The sequence below is a fragment of the Opisthocomus hoazin genome, chromosome 28, assembly GCF_030867145.1.
Source record: "Opisthocomus hoazin isolate bOpiHoa1 chromosome 28, bOpiHoa1.hap1, whole genome shotgun sequence".
In the NCBI taxonomy this organism is placed as follows: domain Eukaryota; kingdom Metazoa; phylum Chordata; class Aves; order Opisthocomiformes; family Opisthocomidae; genus Opisthocomus; species Opisthocomus hoazin.
Window position 1 is genome coordinate 4,076,082 of NC_134441.1, and position 22,504 is coordinate 4,098,585.

The 22,504-nt window shown below is 40.4% G+C and overlaps 1 protein-coding gene across 3 annotated transcripts in view; it reads right to left on the bottom strand.

The window, feature by feature from the left end:
• The window catches only part of LRRTM4 (leucine rich repeat transmembrane neuronal 4), a 679,501-nt gene that overhangs the window by 58,289 nt on the left and 598,708 nt on the right, over positions 1-22,504 (bottom strand). For all 3 annotated transcript variants that reach the window (XM_075444811.1, XM_075444812.1, XM_075444813.1), the window contains one exon: positions 16,549-16,623. In XM_075444811.1, coding sequence (XP_075300926.1) covers positions 16,549-16,623 — 75 coding nt within the window. The remainder of the gene's footprint in view (positions 1-16,548; positions 16,624-22,504) is intronic.

Here is a 22,504-nt window from a genome sequence, read left to right on the forward strand (position 1 = left end):
TCAGTCTTACAATAACTCAGCTGAGCAGCTCATTCTATTCAAGAGGGATGGTATAGATTTTTTTTGGTTAAAAATAAGGCTAATTTGTTCAAACAAACATTTTTTTACACAAAAGAACACCTTAAGAATTTCTCATCTCAAAACACAGCACGCAAATGTCAGACTATTAGTAACTAATTTCAAGGGTAGGATTAACCTCATCCAATTTTATAAAACATATACATATGTGAAGGCATACGTGTGTATCTTTCTCTAAGTGTCTAAAATCAGCCTTTGCAAATATCCAATAACAATTTTGGAAGACCAAATCAGGATTTTCTTTGTGATGGACTGTGGGCTTTGGCTGCCTAAATCTTTCCACTGTTTGCTAAATCCTCTGCCCAATAAATAACAACTCTAGGATAGCACTTTATGATAATCTTCTGAAGTCAGGGAACAAGAGATTAAAGTTTGGGGGTTTGGGAGATTTTTTTGTGGGTTTTCTTTTTTTTTTTTTTATCTAAATGTATTCTAAACAGTAGGTTGCTCTTTTATGCTAACTATGTCTGGGAGAGAATGGAAATACTTGCTGAGAGGCAGGCATAAATAGCTTTGATATCAAAGGCATTGAAAAGCTTTATTTACATTCACTCTGTGTGAATACCAGCTTCCATATGGTCAAACCCATGGATTACAGCTCTGTGGGGGAAGGTGAATAGGTTATCTAGAGCTTCTTGTACAAATTGTAGTCTTCCAGCAAATAACATAGTTCTCAGCTTCTTCTGTTTAATAGGTCTGTCTGAACTACTTTATCATTCAAATCTGTTGCGAGCTGAAGTAATGTGGAATTGCTATAAACTAAGTGTATAAAACTGAAAAAAAGAAAGGAGATTGTGTTGCTCTTCAGGATCATTATAACAAGTGTGTTTTCTCTCCAGTGGGGATTAATGGAGGGGACTATTACAAACAGAAACAACAAGTAGTGGAAAACCACTTCAGAGTCCTCTCTTGCAACCTTTTTTTATGCCGCTGTGATACTACAGAGCGAGACAGCGTAATACTGAACACTGTTTGACCAAGAGCAAGGAAGCTGCGGTTTTTGCCACTGAGTTGAAAAATAGCTGCTTTAGCAGAGATACAGCATTGGATCTTGTGCACGGTAAGCAAGCTTTTCTGCTCGACTTGTAACAGTATTAAACACACGGAGAAAATTCTGTCATCTGTGTATGATACGACACTCCAAATATCTATCCTGCAGCAACGCTGCTAAGCAGATCTTTCCGCAAGCTGCTGATTGCCTACCAAAGCCGGGGGGGACACACAACACACAGAAAGGAGAGAGACGAATTAATACCCATCAACAGCTTCCCGCCCTCGCCCTGACAGAACCCTCAAAGTCATCGGGCGGAACTGGACCTCCCTCACCCACTGGAGTACGTGGCGTATCAGCAAAGGCGAAGGGTACTAGGCTTCTTTAGGTCGAAGAGGAGGAAGCTGACGGGGGTGAGGGGTGCAATCCTCTACCTACAGTAAAGGCCTGCAGAAGACTTGTTTCAGGGATATACAGTGAAAAGACAGAGAGGCAACTCACAAGTTGCAAGGAGCGAAATTCTGATTGTACATACTTAAAAAAGCAACAAAAACCACCACAAAACCACACACGCACAAAAACACCAAGAGAGTTGTTAAAGATTGAATCATGGCCCGGAAAGGCTGGTTAGTCTTCATCCTTGCAGATTTTCAGACCTGGACTAGACAAGGCCCTGTGCAACCTGATCTAGCTTTAAAATTAGCCCTGGTGAGCGGAGGGTTAGACTAGATTATCCCCAGAGGCTGCTTCCAAAAGAAAGCTTCCTTCAATTCTATGACTCCAGATTCTCCCATCCTGTTAAATCCTGATGCTGCCATGAAAAAATGCTTGAAAATATGTCATGTCCTATGGCAATATAAACAAGTTAACATAGTACCAAGCTAGAAAAAATTAACAGGATTTCAAACAACGGATGCCTGTGGACAGTTAGTGCCTTCAGAAAAACAAGTATCTGTCAATACACACCAGGAACGTCTCAATAGCCTTAAGAAATCCACTGCCTCTGATATGGCAATATCAAACATGAAAGCCTCTTTACTTTTCTGTAGATTCAAATATAATTTTTAGAATTCACTGATCTCGCAGATATTAAAGCTAGCTAATGATAACCCTTCACGCTATTCTTCTGTCTGAACCTTTAAAGTATTATTTACAGACAGAAAGAGCTTTGCTTTGATTGCTGCCTATTTGAACCATGGGATGATCAGGCAAAAAAATCAAAAACAATTATTTCTGTGCCTGTGCAGTTTCCCTCATTCCACGCCCTTGAAAGACTGAAAAAACAAACTGCACCGAATTCATGCTTTACTTTGTTCAGCAAAACAATCACCTCCCCCAGCTCCTTAAAGACAGATGTCAGTAACTATCATTTCGAATACTGTCTTGCTTGCTATGGATCATCTATGCAACAAAATGTGTGTATTGGCTGCGTGCTCCTAATTAGCCTAAGGCTTTTGACAGGACCTAAGCAGAGCTGGCAAAGGAGACCTGTGCTCCGATGCTGACGTGACTGGTTAGGCTCAGTACCAGAGCCACAGAGCGCGAAGCAGGCAGACCTGAGAGAGGCAGGTCAGCAGCACGAACATCAACGGCGGCAGGGCTCGGATTTGTTTCACCTAACTCACCGTTCCCAGTCTAGGAGCTTAGCTTCCTTCGTCCTCAGGCACACTCAGCAAGCAAATCTGATCTGAACACCTCTGAGGACTAAAGTGACTACACTCCTAAATTTTAAGCTTTTCATTAAGTAAGAACCCAGAATTTCATTAAATATGTAACATTTAGCTCATCCTGGGGTTAAAAACAGTGCTTTGCAACTCTAAGAGAAACAGAAAGCAAATAAATACACAGAACGTTGGGTTTTTTTTTTAAACTCACTATTTTTTCAGTCAATCTAATAATAACTCACAATTATTACAGGCTTGAGATTGGCATCACTGGTAAAGGATGTTTTTCTGTGCTCTTCAAAATACTTTAGCAGCAATTATCTGTTAACCTAGAGACTTCTCCAGCAAGCCAGCACAGTGCTTGTGCCAAACAGCTGATTTCCATGCAGCTGCATGATTTCCCACAAAATTATTCACAGCTTGGTGATGGAAAAGATAATAAACATATGGAATATGATGGTGAGGGGTTGGAGAAAAGAGGGCCTAAATACAAATCCAAAAAATGCCAGCTGGGGAAATATGCAACAGAGTAGGTACGAACAAGAGAAAAATGGGATCAAAGAGACAGGACTGACCGCCAATTTTCTGCAAGGAAATCCCTCTGTAATGAAGAAAATGAATGGAACAGCTACCAATCCCAGGCAGTAGTAACATTTTCAAAGAATACTAATGTCAGTAAAGAGATTAAGTTTCATTTTCAGAGACTTCCTGGTTGCCACTCCAGAAGGTAAATCTCAATGAAAGCATATGTTTTGTGCCAAAGTCACTTTCCACAATGAGTTTTCACCTATCCTGTTGCTTTGTTCTCGAAAAAATATATCTGGAAGCTATGGTAAGAATTAACCGAAATCATCTTGCAATACAACATCTCCCAACAGTAGGAAACTCATAGATCAGCAGAAAATACATACAGAGCGCTACACATATATTACATCTACTCATCCACATGCAAGATTCTTTTAGTTGCTTTAACAGTAGAAACTCGTAGGAAAAAGAACAGAACACAGGCAGTGAGGGGTGTTCTGTGGTCTCGGCAGTGAAAACAACACCTCCTTCCATACTTCTGCTTCTCATTTGCCGTAAAGCCTGCTGAAAGCATACTGAGCTTTTAACTGCTAGAGGGCAAGAGAGGACAATATTGTAGGGATGGACAAATTAACAGCAAAATGGATAACGGAGGAAATTACGCCGTCAGCCCAGTTCTGCGGTTCTCAAGCAAGCCAGTCTCTTGCAGATGTGCGATTCGGACTACACCATTTGTAGCAAAGTCAGGCTGGAAAACAGTACCATACCAACAGCATTCTAAAAATCCTGGCTCAGAGAAAGAGCTGACAATTACCCTGTTTTTCGAATGTCAAGATGGAGTAAGCAAAATACTGCATCTCTCTTGACACCATGGGAGATATCCAGTCCCATTCACAGCCACGCCATCTGGGCTGCCTGCCTTCTGTTGTACTAACTTCCCACTTCTGTAAACAGTTACTCTTGCTGGAGGCAGTTCTGTTTCCTAGAAATGCCAGTGTAACGTGGTCCTTGGCACAAGGAGGCACCAATCTAAATGATGAATGTACACCCTGGAGTGTTTATTCCAGCGTACTGCATGCACGAAGAACACAGTTTGCATTCCACAAGTATTTAAGGCATCTCTGCACAGGCCATACCAGGAAACTGAGAAACTGCACTAATTTCCATTTGTATCAGCATGAGTCAGCTTAAGTAAGACAACATAAACCACAATGGAACAGACATGCACACCAGACTTCCACCTGAAAAATCTTCAAGATAATATGTTCCAATTAAATCACTGCTGCCACAGGCCTTGAAATAGTTATTGAAGTTTGACTTTAACATTAAAGAACCCAATTCTTGGGATTTTTCGCTGTCCCAAATTGGCTAGGACAATGCAGAAATTCAGGATATTTTCTCTGGTATGCTACAGCACATCTTTGAGACAGTAGTTTATCCCAGACTTTCATTTAGGACACTCCTGTTCCTCTCCTCAAGCCACGGCACTGGAATCCCACCTTTTCTGAGCACAGTGACAGAGAAACAGGAGACGGGGACCCAGGCATTAGGCTGCACCAGGGAGCAAGGTCTAGTCAGTACGGGTTTTTTGGACTAATACCTGGTAATACTGCAAAACCACTCTGGGATTCCTGCTGACTAGCTCCCAGACTAACTAGATGCTACGTGAACCACAAGTCTGCTCACCCTAGACCCTCAATTCTGGTTTAAAGCAACCTAATGAGAGATCACAGAACGACTGTGGGCTTTTGCACCGCATTCTCGCCATTCCCAGGCAGGACAGAGATAGGGAACGTTACAAGAAATACCACTCTCCAAATACCTCAAAGCAAATTTCACAGACATAAAGGTTTAAGTAGTTAAAAATCAACCAAGAAAGAAATGATGTTTTTGTCTTGCAAAAACATCATTGCTTGCTCCTGTGCTGTCACGAATATCTCTGAGAAGAACTGTTTTGAGGAGGGAAGATGAAAGTACCTTTCAAACACCGCATCAAATAAACTATGGAAATTTGTAAAAGAGTGTAACTCAAGTGTTTTATTGCTTAGCTAACACTCTAAAACCAATGACTTCAAGTTCATACCCACCCTGTGTGAGAGTAATTTCAACACATTTTACAGAAACGTGTTATATTCCAATCGATAAGAAATCCTGTAGTAACATCTATAGATAATGGCTTCACTCATCTCTTTTCAAGATTTCCAAACAGTGCTCCAAAACACAGCGATGTGGGAAAACAAACATTTGATTTTTTGCTCTGCCACAGACAAAGCACTCAAATCTCTATGTCCCCGGGGCGCAGCATCGCTCTGTATTTTGGGCACTTCACGAAGAACAACACTATAAATGCTGTTCTGCATCTTTAAGGTAGAAGAGCATGACGAATCATAGAAATGCTTCTGATAAATAAACATTCCCAGATGTCATCTTGCTTCCTCTGCAGGACAGAGTGGAAAAAAACCCTACAACAGTGCAGGCATTCTTTTAGCTTGAGGAAATCATCTTTCTCTGCCTCTCCTGCTACAGACTCAGCAGTGCTGTTCTCATTCTTGTCAGATGCCAGACATCTACCAGAGCCCAGCTGCCTTCCCCGGCTCTGCTCCTTTCACAGTAAACTGCTTCATAAATTAACCAGGGCTACCTGTTTGAATATGAAGTACTGCTTAATTTACAGTTTCTTGGCTATACTGACCTACCCACAAAGGACACTGATATGCAATTAACATTTATTTTCTGTAAGTGGATAGCTGCTGTCATGCAATGTGTATTTTAATAGGGAATGCAAAACCATCATTGCAAATCAACATAGTTATGTTTTACATTTTCAGACACTTTCTTCTCTTTTGTAAGTGTGTTTTTCTTCCATCTAATTCATTAAGCTCCAAAGCAAACAGAATTTCCCTACCAATGTCAAAGGGTTTACAAAGCAGATCCTCAATGAATAGCTAGATATACCTTAATTCATCTGTTAAATCATGCTATTGATTTAATATTCATGAATATTCCCTTCACCTTGCATACTCTAGGTGGATCAGGGGATTCAAGATGGTAAGGTGGAAGTGTCACTTGAAGGCAGAGGGAGATAAAGGATGAGCTGAACATTTTGACTGGGAAGTGGGTCATATTTTAACTTCTGTCAGTCCAAATACCTGACAATTCATACTGGCACCCTGTGTTTTATCCTAACCAGTGCACTGAAGCAGACGGAGGAAGAAGTTCATGCTCGACAATCCTCTTCCCATCGAGAGGCCAACAGATAAGGAACACAATACAATCTTTGCAAGTTTCCCAGATACAAAGTATTAAGAAAACATTTCATTAACCCAAGCACCCCTCTCCCAGTTTACTTTTTAGTCTTTTCGCATCTGATCAATGCAAGCAGAGGAGAGGCAAAGCGGTTTGCCAGCACTCCTTCAAATCGTCAGCTGTAAAGCCAGAGACACAACGTACATGTGCCTGCTTTGAGCTTCTCCCCTTCTCATTACAGGACTCTTAGTCTGCTATTGATTTCTTACATTCAGCACAGCAACATAAATCCCAGACTGAGTTTCACAATTAAATTTAGTAATTCATTACTGCCGTGGGCCAGTGGGTATTACAATAATAGATCCATTCGCAATACCAAAACAAGAAAGAGTGAGAGAAGAAAAGTTCTAGCAATGGCTTATTTGGAAGCATCTTTAAAAGACAAATTAAGGGCGGATGGGGTGATTCTGCGCAGAGAGTCTCTAAAAGTGCTTTTTTAAATAGGAATTTAGATTCGTCATACACTAATTTAAAAGTGGGGCTGTAGACAGATGTGCATAATGCATGGTGGAAAATGCTTTAGGGTATGACTGGTGCACATGGGCAAAGTGAACTCAGGCTAATGCATCTTTGTGTGCGTAAGTCAAGTGGAACGGCCTGGACTAAGAGTTTTTTTGCTTCCTTCTACCGGGAACGCACATGCTGCGGTGTCGGAAAGCCATGCTCCGGTTTGCACACTGCAGCTTTGCAACTGGCTTATGGGCAAGCACTTCCCCCCCCCAAGAGGAAGGTAAAGTATTAGCTTCTCTTGCAGAACACATACCAGTGGGAGGATCTCACACAGTTAACGTTGTTAAGCCTTTCTGCTTTAGCTGCAATAGCAGCTACCAGCCCAGCTACCTGTAAGGATTTGGGCCTCTCTCCCTGCCAGCTCTGCTTTCACTGACATCAGAGGTCCATCACATGTTCACCTTAACAACACTGAGATTCCATCCTTACACATCTATTTGCATGAACAGCCCTCAGCTGAACGCCAAGCCTAAATCCTTGCCTGACATTGTTCGTATTACTCTCATTCCTACCCTTCAAGCCTCACCTCCCTTTGCTAGAGGCCCACAGCTGTGTCCAAACACTTGCCATCAGAGACAACAAAGTCACAGGATCCTTTTCAAGCAGACCTGGCTCATTTGCCACTCTCAAAATGAATTATTTTCCTTGTCTCTAATGTTCTAAACACAACGCTTGTATGCAAATAGGCACAGCCCTTCTCTCCTGAAGAGAAATATGGTCAACTACAATTATTAATTCTCCATTGTTGTTATGACTTTAAACTGTTCTTTAAAGCCACTGTGATCTCTTTCAAGCAGTGGAGAAAAAGAGCACTTTAATCACTAAAAGTGCATTAAAAATTCAACACTCGAATCCTGCCTAATAGAATGATATTTCCCATGAGCTGTCAGGGTAAGATTAGCTATTAAAAATTCACTTGTCCAGAGGCATGTTAAATCTACCTGAATTTGGGCTCTGTTTGTTTTCTTGCTTGTTTGTTTGTTTAAAGAGATGCTTAAATTCCAATCTATTCACAATTTAAATAAATCAGAGATATTTATTTGTGTCTTTTTACAATGTTAAGCCCAACTTCCATTTCAAGAGCCAGCAGACACTCGAGCCTGCCTGTCCTCTCCAATGTCTCAAGGCTGTCTCCCTGTCTGTAGCATACCCTAGGCAAGGAGCATAGCACAATCGTTAGTGCACTGAGTTACAATTTGAAGCCATGTGTCTTAAACTCCCAAAATTCTGCTTTGTCACCACAAACGTTTCGTTTGCTGGGATGAGGCCTAAATTAGAAAAGAGATACAAACATCTGCAGAGCATCAGCGAGCCCAGTTAAAGCTGAAATCAGCCTCTGAAAATACACACTCCTCTCCACTGGCTGAACGGATTTAAGGTACACAGGCAGGAGTCTATCCACAGCCTAAACCCAGGTAGCAGCAATCGAGCCCCCCGTCAGTTCTTCATTCCTTCCATGCACTCCTTCAGAGAGCTGCAAGAATCAAGCCTGTGTTGATACTGCCAAAGCACCACGATGTTCAGTGACAGGCACACATTCTCTAAAAAAGAAAACCAAAACACCAAACAAAATGTCCCACCCTCCGAAAGCCAGGCTACGTTGGTGGCACAGCTCAAAACGCTCTTTGCAGAATCCATGGATTATTTACTTCCCGGGACGCATAACTAGCTTTTTTATCAGCTGAAGGAACTCTGTTGCTGGCGGCGATGCTGAAGTGCTACGTGGACACAGGACTGAAGGAGTCCCCTCCTTGGCAAGCTTACACGCAAGAACAAGAGACCTCAGACAGGACATAAAAAGAAAGGCTGAAGTAATATCAATTAGCATGGTAAGCAGTCGTCACAATGTCTCAGCAGATTGATCGTTGTTGAGATTATTTATTTTTGTCTCTTCCCCAATAAAAAGGGAAAGAACTTGAATGCCTTCAATCCTAGCAATGTTGGACATCCTGCAGCTTTCTGATCGTAAACAAGTAACACACAAAATTTAATTTAGAGGAAAAATCTGAACTGTTTGCCAGTCTAAGTGAATTCTCCTACGAAGATTCTATAGACAGCTTTCTCTTTCATTTCATGGTATTTCTTCCACCGCGATGTTACAACCAGAAACCACACTGGGAACAATTTGGGATTGAATAGAAAATGATAGTGTCTAGACAGCAACTATGCCTGAAGTATTTTTGAGGAATATAGAAAACAAGCACTACCATCAGCTCTAATAGCTAGAAGTTAATAATGAGAACATTAATTTTAATTGTAGCTGATCCAAGGTAGGTATTTAAAAAAACCAAACATCACACCACAAAAAAACCCCAAACAAAATCAATGACCTGGAACAGGAATCCTAATTTTCAAAGCTGGACAACTATTAATCATTTATATTATTCAATTAATACTGACGTTTCTAATGAATAGTATACTTTATGTCCCCATCTGGTATTCAAACACATCATGCATTTTTATTCTTAAGAAATAATCAGAGCTACAAAGGGTTTTGATGCATAGCTAAAAGTAGGAGAGTGAAATTAGGCATCGGATTCCCTTTCGCATTTTAGAAAAATCATTCCCTTGAAAAAGAAATCTTTTTTTTTATACAATCCAAGGATTTAATGCCTTGTATTCCATCTGCACATCATCTTTTTAAACATGCAAGAGAACCTTACAGCAACATGCCATGTCAAAATACTTGCAAGAAAATTTCAAAGCTTTTGGTTCTATTGAGGTCAAATTAAGTCAAAATGGCAGTATTTTGCAATTACCTCTGTTTCATGAAAAACCTCTACATGCTTTAATTTTTTTTTCAACAAATATGGATTTGAAATTTAAGAATTCAATGTTTTAATGGCAATCATGTCTTGCCTGAACAAGAGCAATAGCTGGGGCCATTTGGATCCTGTGGGGTCAAGTATCTATCAGAATCTGTTCCTTTGTGCCCAAAACAAAAGGTACATTTTTAAAAGAGCTCATCTCAGTTTTGCAGCTCCGTTTCCACAGCCAAAGCTGCAACTAGCTTCCTGACTTTTTCGTAAGTCAGCAAGAAAAATTAGAAACAGAAGAAAAGCATCCAAACGCTCCATCCTGAAAGCAGCAGAAACCTCCGCATTAGTGGAACAGCTTGCAGCCTCAGTCAAATGCTATCATTTCAAGGGAACAACAGAAGTGGTCTTTAGGGTCTCTAAACCAAGTGGTTCCATCAAATGCTACCCCTTCCCTAATAATGCCATTATATTCTATTGGTGGAGTCTCTGCACGACTGCCCTGATAATGAAGTCCATAAAGGATGCAGTCTGCCTTCTGCAGAGAGACTGGAGCAGCCAGTGCCTGGCAGGGAAGGAAATCAATGACTCCAATGCAAGCACCCCGTTGGCTACAGTGTGGAGTTATCAATTTTCTTCCCAGCTAGACAGCAGCTGCTTCAGTCACTCTGTTTGAAAAAAAACCCCACAAAACCAAAAATACCCCAAAACAAAAACCACTAGAAAAGAAAAAAAAGAAACAAAACAAAAATCCTCCATACAGCAGCTGGCCATGTCACCATAAATCAGGCTAAAAACATTTCTCTGAAGGAGTCTCACATTTGTGTCAAGCTGAAAATCCATATTCGCCTGGTAAGATTTCAGTTTTTACCCAGTACAATTTCCAGATCTTCAACCTTAAACACCAGGACACATGTTCAAATTTATACATGGACCAAAGTCTGAAAGCACATCACCTCAGCTGCTGTAGATAGTTGAGTAAGCTCTCCAGATACGGAAGGCTCTGCCACTAGGTCAGTGCCTGGCCCACTGTCTTGAACGAAACATATGCAATTTTCAATTATTTCAACATTCTATTATATATTCAATATATTAAACATTGGTAAAATGAGTCATCTATTCACAGCCTGATCTTCCCATTAAGAAAAAAAAAAAAAAAAGGGAACGGATAGCTGTAACCAGGTAATGAGCAAACAGAAAATCACCATCGCAGCTTCAGCTCCCATGAGCTTGTGCTTTCTCTCTACCGTGCCAGTTTTCAGCACTGAGCCAGACCTTGACCTGGTCAAAAGAATCACTGAAATGAGCAGTACTGTGGCACGTCTTGAACTGTGGTTACTCCGAGGCCTCCCTCTGTATACACTCTGACTGTTCATCTTAAACAAGGGCAACAGAGACACAGGCAGATGAAGATTTTCTCTAAATAAATTAATTGTTCTAACTACCCTAGTATAGTTAAATTAGGACAGCACTTTTCAGAACAAGCATAGTTTTAGAGTATGAGAATGTTCTTTAACTTGTTTTCCTTTCTAAAAAGGACCATAAAACTGTATCGAATTAAAGCACCATTAAACTGCAAAAGCTATGAAATAAACACAAACTCCTCGCTTAAAACCTCACAGACAAGACCTACCTGATTTTCCCGTAGTTACTTCAAAAAGTAATTTGCAGAGCAACGAATGTAATTCATGAATCCCGATCACAAATTAATTTTTAAACTTATCGTACATAATGGTAACCACCCATACACGTGCATTTATCCTATGGGAAATGAGTTCTAGATGGTATCTCTCTTCGACAGGAAAGTAACACGTATTATCGATCAGGATGATAGCACGGGCAAGACCGATGCCCTGCAGCAAACACACACCTCGGTTACCCCACGCACAGCACCTTGCCCGCCTGCCCACACACCCAACTCGCTGTCCTGGTGAGCTCACAGCATTCACACTCATAGGGCTTTTGTATTAAATTGTTCATGCTTTGCAATTTGTTAGACTTTTAAATTAATAAAACTGCTTTCCCTTTCAATGGTACACAATGGATAATAAGAACAATCATCTTGAATTTGTAAAATATTCTAGGACACTCAATAAACTTGATACAGTTCATGCAAGCCCATAATTTGCAGGGAAAAAGTAGCATATATCTCATATTTAACCACTGCAACTGTCAACTCTCTGTACATGCATCACTGAAAGACTAAATAAAGAAGAAAAAATAAGAAACTACTAAATGTATTTATTTCTAACCAACAGAACACTAGGCATTCACATAGACAGCATCAGCTTAATGTAATATTTTATTTAAAGCTTGGGTTGCTATACTATCCTTACCAAAGTTATTTCATACCACACAACACCTTGCATGGCTTTTATTTTCATACTCTGCCATTAACCAATTCTCTGTGTCAGTTCTGAACAGGGCCAAGTGGAAACCTGAACACAAACACTAAGACAGCCCATGCAAATCCCTTCCTCTTGATCCTTGTTCACCTTCCTAGGACTCCTACCAAAGTAAACTTGCCATTTTCACTCGCACCCAGATAAAGACTTCTGTGGGCTTACCAACTTCTGAGACCCTCTGCCTGCTGGCCTGCCTTTGGCTGCCTTTTTGCCAGGTTTAAGCATTCTTCCACAGGCAGTTTTGACTTTCAAATGGAAGCCTTCAGGATCAAGACAAATCCATTATTCTAATGCTCAGAACTAAGCTGTGGAAACCCAAGGAAATGAACCCATGCAGTGGATCATTAGCCATGTGTAGACCATTGCTCCCAGAATTAATAGATGCTATGTCATGCCTTGGGAATACTTTCAACCCATTCTCAGTTATCTGGAAAAGGACAGAGGGAAATTTCTATTCTATTTTTTCCTTGCTCTCTCCTTCTTCCTTCCTGCCTCCTTTTAAAATCCACACTGCCGAGAACTTCTCCACAGAGCAATTCATAATCTAACTCTATTAACATAAGTGCTACTAAGCATAAACCCAAAGATGAATTAGCAAAACTGTAGAATAATACTAATAATGAGGAGCTGCAAGCTCTTTCCAGGCATGGGACTGTCTTGCACTGAATGTCTGCCTACCCCCAAAGCACCACAACATCTGCATAAGAAAACAACAAAAATAAAGTCTGATTTTACTGCTCAAATTTTGTCGAACTTCAGTGCCTCTTCTGGTTTCAGACTGACCGTGAAGGGAAGGAGTGCTGCTTACTCTTGATCATGCAGCAATGATCAAGTCTGTGTAGAGCTATACATCCACTAATTAACAGTTAACATATGCTTGCTTTTACCTAAAGGTTTCAAAGTACTTTCTGAGCCTTGGGATACATCCCAGGGACCCATTAAACAAACAGCTCTTTTTAGATTGCTAAACACTCTCTTAATCTGGCTATACAAGTGGAAGAACCAAACCCAGGAAACATTCCCTTGTGTAAAGCACCAGGCGTTAGGACTCGCTGAACTCCAACCCCAGGCTCCAGCCCTGCTGCATTCAAGGCAACACTCAGCTCACTGCTTTTTCAGTGTCTTGCTTCCTCCCCCCAGCAGAGTCAAGGGCTTTGTAGCTTTAAACATGTTTTGTCAGCACAAAGCAATGAGGAATAGTATGTTCCCTGTGATGCTTTCAAACCTTTTTGGGCAGTGTTCTCAGTCATTCAGCTTATCTTCCAGTTATGAACCTTTTCAAGTGTTCTTAAACGAGCAGATCTGGTTTGGCCTCTACTTCAGTAGAGAAGATGGAAAATACTCAAACATCTTCATTGCAATGGTCTTCAAAGATTGCATACACCGGAGAGCAAACCTTTACTGTTAGAGTGCCCAGGAATAAAATTAGACAAAACAGGGGGAAGGGAGAAGGATGTTGGCAACAAGGGCTGCTTCCTAAAACGCTGCTTTTTGTCTGCAAAGTTGCATATCTCAAAAATTTAATGTTTTTAGTTCCAAGCAGTGCTGCATTGCTCTAATGCGGCTGTAGTTTAAATTTCTCCGTCCCACACAGACCAGGGACTGACAGCTGCTCTGATGAACCCCTTCCTACCATGTATATTTGAACTAAGGGATCACTTTCAGTTGAAAGCGTGCACGTGAACTAATTTCAGATGGGTATACACAGCCCATCTTTGCACACAGAAAATATTTTAGATTGCTATAACCAATTTAAACAGCCACCATTAGAAAGCAGACCAAGAAAATTATCCATGTTACATGGACTAAAGTTCGTAACAGTGATCTTAATTCCACACAGGTTTCTTGCTTTTTGAAAACAGAAAAGATTCCAAGATCTCACTTCAAAACTGTTCACAACGAGAGGTATTCACCATCCTTATGATTTCAATTATTATTGCTATTGAACGAATCTATTCATCTATGACTTCTAGTGATGCCAAGTTTCCTTTTTGCTGTGTTACAGCCAATGGACATACAGTTTTTGTATATATGCATATATACAGTATATCATATATACAGTATATATATACATATATATGAACAGACTCAGGAGCAAGTACCGAGAATCAGTAATTTTGTTTCTGAAATCCTGTAAGGGAAGCCAAGCCAATGCACTGGGAGAGAGAACTGTGGCATACAAAGCACTTCACTTGATACAAGATTTACAGTTTGCAGTGAAATTAAAGCTATCAACATTCACCTTTTAGCTACTTGATAAGCCAAGAAAGATGACTATAGTATCTAAACTCTAATACAGCTTGGTAGATCTCCAGGCACTTTTTAACTGTTCCCAAATGGATGGCATAACGTACTCTTTCAAGGAGAGTCATGAAGTGGACTACTAGCACAAGAACAAACCCAGCTCCACCGCCTTCCACTCTCGTCCCCGTTCACCAGCCTATACTGGTACTGTTCTCCTTATAACTGTCATTTTATTCCCCATTCATGACTTCAACCGGCTGAGCTGCTTGTTTGACTTACAGAGAAAAGGCTTAGAGTAGGCTTGCAGGCACTGCACACAGGACATACACGTAGGGATATTGAGATGCTGTGGTCACTTAAATACAGGCTGGCTGTCTCCTCTCTGCAGCTACAAAGTATAGATATAAATACTGTTCTGATCTAAGCAAGCTGTATGATTCCTCACTTATGATGCTGTTACTCAAGTCTTACTCCTCTATAGAAGCACTTCACTGCTAAAGTAATTTCAATGCTAGATTACACTGGCTATCTGTTAACTAGAGCAACTTCACAGGTAGCCCAGTAGACACTTTCTATCCCAGATCATACTGTTCCACTTGTTTCTCCAAATGAACCCAGTAAACATTAAAAGTAGAGTTGTACATCCTAGGGAAGTAATTTTTGGCACATGAAAATACATGAGCTGCCGAAAGATTTTGCAATTTGTTCGCTGAACTTGAACTGAAATGGTGCAAGGCCCTGCTTTCCTATAATTTGAAATCAAGGGAAGAACTCATCAACACGTCTGCTGAAGAAACCACACATCTTTGATCCCCACTGGTAACTTATGCAGATTTAACTCCTAAAGTATGCAAACATTTACTTACAAGTATATTACCTTAGGTACTCAGATGCAAGCAATAGCCATAATGTCAGTACCACTAAATTGAAAGCAAAATGATTTTCAGAGATGCTGGGAACAGACACCTTTAAAAATTAAGAAATAAATAAAACGAACAAGCCATTGGAAGGGCAACGGATGCAAATTCAACATCTCCTGATTTTATTCCAAGCTTTTGTCAGTGACTTAATGAACAATCACAGACAAGACACTTCATGTTTTTTCTCAATACATTAATTAGGAATAACGACATTCATCTCACATACAGTTCCACAGCTGAAAGGTGCTCTGCAGCAAAGATTTCATTTTCATTTAGTTTAAAAAATCCCCAACACCTGGAGATACAAACAATTTGCCAGAATTCTCCACATCAAAACAAACAGCAACTCCCAAAGAATGCCAAAAGCAGTAACAACAAGCTTTCTGTACACTGAGTGGCATTGTGCAGATCAAAATTCATTTGCCATGAAGAGCGACATATTTAGGGCTATGCTCTACTAAATTAGAAGGAAAAAGCCTCAGAAAATTCAGTAGCAGAAGTTTTTCCATGCCTAACTATCCAATTTGAAAGAATATGTTCTATAAAAAAATATTCGCTTTCAAGTTGCCAACACTCAAACGTCTTGAAGGCAATTTGCTTGCCATGCCGCTACGAGACGCAAAAGGAGGGGCCTCGGAAGCCCAAGCCATTAGAACATTCTTGTACTGGAGTAGAGAACCCAACAGTTGATCCTTGTCACAAACGCTCACATTTTCATCTTCCAAACCAACTAGTATGTCATAGCATTCACTCTTACGTAAGGAGATTCACTATGGTGGCCCTGCTCATTACTACATTTACACAGGCCTTCATTTAGTATCCCCAGTCCACAGGCTGGAGGAAGTAAGGGTTCTGCTTCAGTTCTATACAATAGATGACAGGTACAGAAAGATGGCTTACCTTTTTACAGTGAAAATACAACAGATCAGAAACTGGGTTTGTATTTTGCATTTGATGATATGTTTTAAAGACAAAGCAAAAATGATTTAATTATTGTCATAGTTTTATTTCATTTTGTATATTCAATTGCTGAATACTGTATCTGTTGTAAATTAAGATAAGCAATACTCTGTCCTGCATCCAAAGAAATAAGCTTAAACATTTTGCACATTCATTAGTAATTTGCTGAATTTTGAGATGGCCACTCACCTTTGATGGATGAAGAAAAGCTGGAGCAGAGAGTTCAAAGCCTTTGTGTAAAATCTCACCACTGCCTGGCAGACCCTGCAACAGAAACAGAGGTTCCTCTGCTCGAAATGCTAAACCAGACTCTGCCCTGCATTAAGTGATGTTAGCTTTGCGAAAAACCACCAGGAATTGCCCCTGCTCACTCTGTTAATTCAACCCTACTGACGACACAGATGGCTGTTGCTTTGAGTAACCAAGTCTATTAACAGCTGTAACAGCTACCAGCTCACAGGTGCCTTTAATATCAGGAAGGCTTGACTATCACTAAAACACACACCATATTGCAGGTGTGTAAAATTATATGGAAACATAAAAGATAAAATGAATATGTTATTAAAATGTCTCACAGATATAATGTAAAAAGTCATCGTTTAATCTTAAAAGTCATCATTTTTGATCATTTTAAGAACTTTTTAACATACCTCTCTGGAAACAATATAATTATATGTAATTATACCTGCAGTCGGGAATTTTTGGCAGAGTGCATTATCAACCTCTGGAATTCACTGCTGCAGTGAATATCATGGTAACATATTTCCCAGACATTTGAATAAAGCAAGAAGAGTTACTAGACAGAAAGGAGATAGAGTAACCTGTTTGATACTAGACTTGATCACTAAAATGATCTGGGGTTTGCAGGTGATTTATAACTGCAGCAGATCTTTTCTTGTAGAAAGTATATTCTGTACTGAAATCAGCAGCTCATCTAGTGCCGTCCAACCATGCCATGCCATATCCATCTGTTGTGGTAAAAGGTGTTTCAGAGGACTCATTTTTCAGCCCAACCCAGATGCGTTCAGTCTTCCATACCACAGTCACTTACAGGTGTTCAGTCTTTACATTATACCACTAGAACAATCCCACAGAAATTACCTTATTCAGTGGAAATCAGTAAAATTGCAGCAAGGCCCAGCTACCCCCTTTTTCTGATGCAAACTCTGCCACTAAACTAAAGGGTGCCAAAGGAGCAAAACCACCCAGTGAAGGAGTCTATTCATTGCTTATACATAATAGGATCCCCTAAAAGAATCAAACAACAGGGTCTGATCCCTCTGCTGCAAGGAAATGGAAAACCTGAAATTGAAAAAAAGAAAACCACCCAATATTCACTCCTCTGACCCTGGTGTTCATTTAACAGATATAATAAAGTGGGGCTTGCAGCAACAAAACTAACTGGAAGCAAATATCGGTGAAATGCATAGAGGCCAGTTAACCATTTTGTAATGGCCTGACACAAAAAGCAGCACCCGCCACACACTGTCCTGCTGCTAACAGGATGCTGGTTAGTACCCACTGCCCTGGTGCTCCAGTGACCAGGACACCAGCTCTGCATACTGAGAAGATGATACATACTCAGTATGCAGAGCCTGTAGGTCTCATTGGTTTTTGGTTCATTGCTGTTGTCGCTTTCTTTAAGTGAGAGAAAGCAGAAATCTTTCTCCAGACATATTTCTTAGCCTTAAATCTTTTCGTGGGTTGGAATGAGCTGCTCTCTTGATTAAACACAGGACTCTCTTTTACTCCATTATTTTCAGTATTATCACCAGGAAGAAACACATAAAAGTCTCACTGTGAATGAGCAAAGTTAATGAAAAAGAGCCATGTGAGGCTTGTAAACCATTGCACTGTTTCCGATCTCACTATAACCCATAGCCCTCGCACACCACCTTACCTAGAGAAAAAGTGCTGCAGTGTAAATGGATCTGTACATTCTCTATGGCTAATGCAGGTGATTGGGAATGGCCAGGATGAAGAAAGCATCTTAGCTGGAATGATCTCCAGGAAAAAGAGAAAAGGCATTGAGAGGAGGAATTCGTGCCTGAGATTTGAATTTTCAAGGGTCAATTCTCCAAGCTTACTGCCACCAGCAGACAGAGACGGTTTGATTTCAGTGGGCTTTGGATCAGACTCCTACAGCAAAACACCGTTTACCCAGCATGCATTAGAGAGATTTATGCTTTCTTGTAACTGAATATTCATTAAAAGAAAACAGCAGCAAACAGACACAAAAAGAAGAATACAATGTAACAGTACATGACTCGACCATAAATCATCATCGATTCCGCTAAGCCCTCTTGAACCTGTTTACATGGGGGAGAGCAAGCCTAAAAGAAAGCCAAGCACAGACTGCACCACAGTGTGCAAACTACCACAAAAGGCTTGGCAAATCAAGTGCAGTTACCTGGCTAAGCTAATTATTCCCCTCTTTCAGATTATTCACAGTAGATTTACTAATTGTATGGAAAAAAAGCCTGCTATGTCCTTCCATATTTCCTTTTATTAATTTTTTATTCATTCTCTCTTAATTATCAGGACCTACTCTGCAATGCATTGGATGAATGCTAATAATTGAAGTCCAGATATTGGTTCTAAATTAAATATGACCTCAGCTCTTGGGGGTGGTGGTGTTTTTTTTTCTCTTTTGAATAAAGAAAATTGAGGAGACCCATTTGTTTATGACATCAACAGAATAGCTGGTTCTTAACAAGACAAATATTATACCAAGTTAATTTGAAGGTAGTATACATAACGCAGCATATCAATTTTGTATGACATATGGGCTTGTGCCTGCATAATAACAACTTAAAAACACCATTGTGTTGCCAGTGACAATTACTATACTGTAAACCATTTCAGTGGGGGCACACATTAATTTAATTCATTGCAGCAGGCAGGTTGGCACGCACCGAGAAAAATCACTGCGAAATGACGAATGCTTTACATTTTACAACATAAATTCTTCCTTCAGGACTACAAGCCCCTGCCATGACAGAAGCACCTTCCGGCATTACTCCAATTTATTAAGCTAGCCCCACTGCAACAAAGACCACCCGCAAACACACATTACAATCATCGTCAACTCTATTTTACTCTGTCCCTCATATGGATGCAACAGCAGGGAAAGCATCCAGGAGTTTTAATCTCAAAATTGTGAGGAGTACTATGAAATATAAACCTAGAAGCATTTCTCTCCTTTTCTCTTACAGCCAAGAAGTCACCCATAAACAAGCCCTGAAAATTAATGACTTGAGAAACATTTTGTGTGATATTGTGGGCAGCATGCTCAACTGGGGATCTCAGAAGAACTGGACTCATTTCAGCTGACAGATATATGCTTTAATCCCATCAAATGATTGGGTCAATTCTCCCAGTGATGCTAATACAATAACAGAGAATTCCATTCATTTTAGTGAAGCTAAAGCCTGTGTTAACATATATATATATATATATATGGATCTGTAATACTGCTTGTTCTTCAAGGCTAGATCTGTAAGACTGCCCAGCCATTCCACTGCTGACATTCAAAAGCCCTAGGAACACACACTTCATTCATATAGCGAGTTTCAGGGGTGCTGTACAAGCACTTGAACACAGCATGACCGTATTTTCCTGCCCTATTTAAACTAATTAGCATTCATGAAAAAAGAGTATGTACAGTTCTGAAGGCCAATATGCTGGTATCACCAAGGGGTTCTCAAGAAGGAACACATCATCTGTGTTTCTGGTCTTAGCAGTGGACCACCCAAGCTCACTCTCTTGTTGATGGTAACAGTGTCTTCACGCTGCTTCAGAAGGCTAGGTAAGAAACCATCAAAATTAGCCTGTTGTGAAATTGTCTTACATACACAGGAAGGGACTGTATCACATTCCAACCATTTTTTAATTATACTGTGGAGACATTTTGCAGTGTAAGGGCCCTTGCTTAAGAGTTTGAAAGCAATGGGCAATCTGGAAAAAAAAATCGCAAGTCACAGGGTCTTAAACCAGAACACCAGGGGGAGCACAGGGAGAGGAAAAAAAAAAAGGAAAGTCAGATTATCCAGTGTTAAAAATCAGCTGTAAATGCTGAGAAACTTTCTACATGCTCTATACAAGCTACTGTCTTTCTCGTCCTTTCTCTCACTATTTTAAGCCATTTTATCTGTGCTAGCGTCAGTTGTTGCTAACCACAGTAATCTCCTTTTACATAAAAATAAAAAGGCTTCATGAAATTATGTGAAGTCAACCAAGAATAGAAATGAATATAAATACCAAGGAACATATCGGCTGTTAACATTCAAGACAAGACGTAATCTTTGGGAAGCAACAACGTGTAGATGTCTTCAGGAGCTATTCACCTGTTTGTAAAAGAACTATGCCATCCCAAACTGGTCTATTGAGACCGACGTAGGGACGGGATTTCAGGAGAGGCTGGTGCAGCAACAACAGCTTTCTGAAGGACGCGGTCAGTAGTATCGCAATCAGGACTTAACCACGTAGATTGAAATCTCTCATTTGCACTACAGCAAAACTGAGATCTGGTGTTTCTGTTTGTTTGTTAGGGGAGCAAAAGGTAAGTTATTTAACTGAGTTTCAGGTTTTGCCAGTTTTTATACTTTTTAAAGATAGCACTTTCACTTTTCTTCTCCTTTTTTTTTCTTTTTGTGGCAGGCGTGTGTGTTTGCTTTTTAATTCTTTTCCCTCCATCATCATAATTTCACTTTTTCATGGAATGAACAGCCTGAAGCAGAAACTGAAGATGACTGTAACCCTGACCCTAATCACACAGAGCCCTGACCGCGTGGAAAAGCCTTGCAAAAATTAGCTAGAGCTTCCAGTTCTAATGAAGCAGGTTAAACAGAGAGAGTGTTTACATGCAGGAGAACCAAGCTACTCCAATTACTGCCTCTGTCTTAATGCGAGGTGCCCAGCACTGCCAATTCTCTTTTGGCTGCAATTCCCAGAGGTTTAATTTACATCTTTGTGATACCTTTTCTCACAGCTGCTGCTGGGCATGATTAGTAGCTTGCAAAGAAAATTTAAGTGAAAGCAGTCAGAAATTTGAGGTGATCTGGCTCTACAATATTTGGGAGTTCACGGATTTCACCTGAGCATTCTGGGGCATTCTAGAAGACTGAAAATGTAAATTTTCATGGTCCTTTGTAATTGCCCACATTTCTGCTCATCTATTACAATGTTTTGCAACTTATCTATAAGAAAAGCTTACATAAGGATGCCACAAGTGACATAGTCTTCCACCACCCTCAAAAACTTGAAACACAAAGCAGTGAACTGTATCTGATAAATGGTTTGCTTTAAGGGAAAGGAATGATTAGCGGTGATACTAGACCACGTGAACAGGGCACACAATGCCTTCATACAACGCACTATAATGAAACTTGCAACAAAATTGTTCACAATACTTTTTTTCTCTCTAAATTCTGTGTTTCAGAGTATGTGAACTTCTCCATAGCTTCCATAATAATAATTCTTAGCATGCTGAGGTCACGCCACTACTCTCAATGCACTTTTTTCTGCGACAAAAGATCTCAAATATTGGCCATTACAGAGCAAGGTATAAAACAGAACAGGGGAAAAGCAACGCAGCAGATTAAGCAAAATACAGCTAAGTGCTTCTTTGAATAGAATGTGCATAAGCACTTTCTTGAATGATGGCCTTAGCTCAGAATCTCGTTAAATCAGATGAAACTGCTGAAAGGACTTACCTAGCTTTAGCTCCTCAAAGTCATTGTAAAAAAGATTTCAGGCACTTAGGAGCCCATGTCTTGTCCATTTATGGCTCCTATGATCACGAAGTTGTATCTGCAAGTAGACTGAGCCTTGGCACCATTCCATAGCAACAGGTTCCTGCCCTCACCAGAAAGATATCTGAGCGTGGTGTGTCCCTCCTCAGTCACCAACCCTCGTGAACTAAAACATTCAGGTACAACACAGTGGTCTCCAGCCACGTCAATATGCCACACAGCAAGCTGAGCTGACGAGCTGACCGTCAGACACTCCTTCCACATGGAACGTAACAGGGCAGCCTGACTGCTTGGGATTGCTTCTGCTACTGCAGATCGGAACCAGAGCCTCTCATACATGAGTCAGGCTTTAAAGGCACTTAGAGCTACTCGGTGCAACACCAGGCAGACCA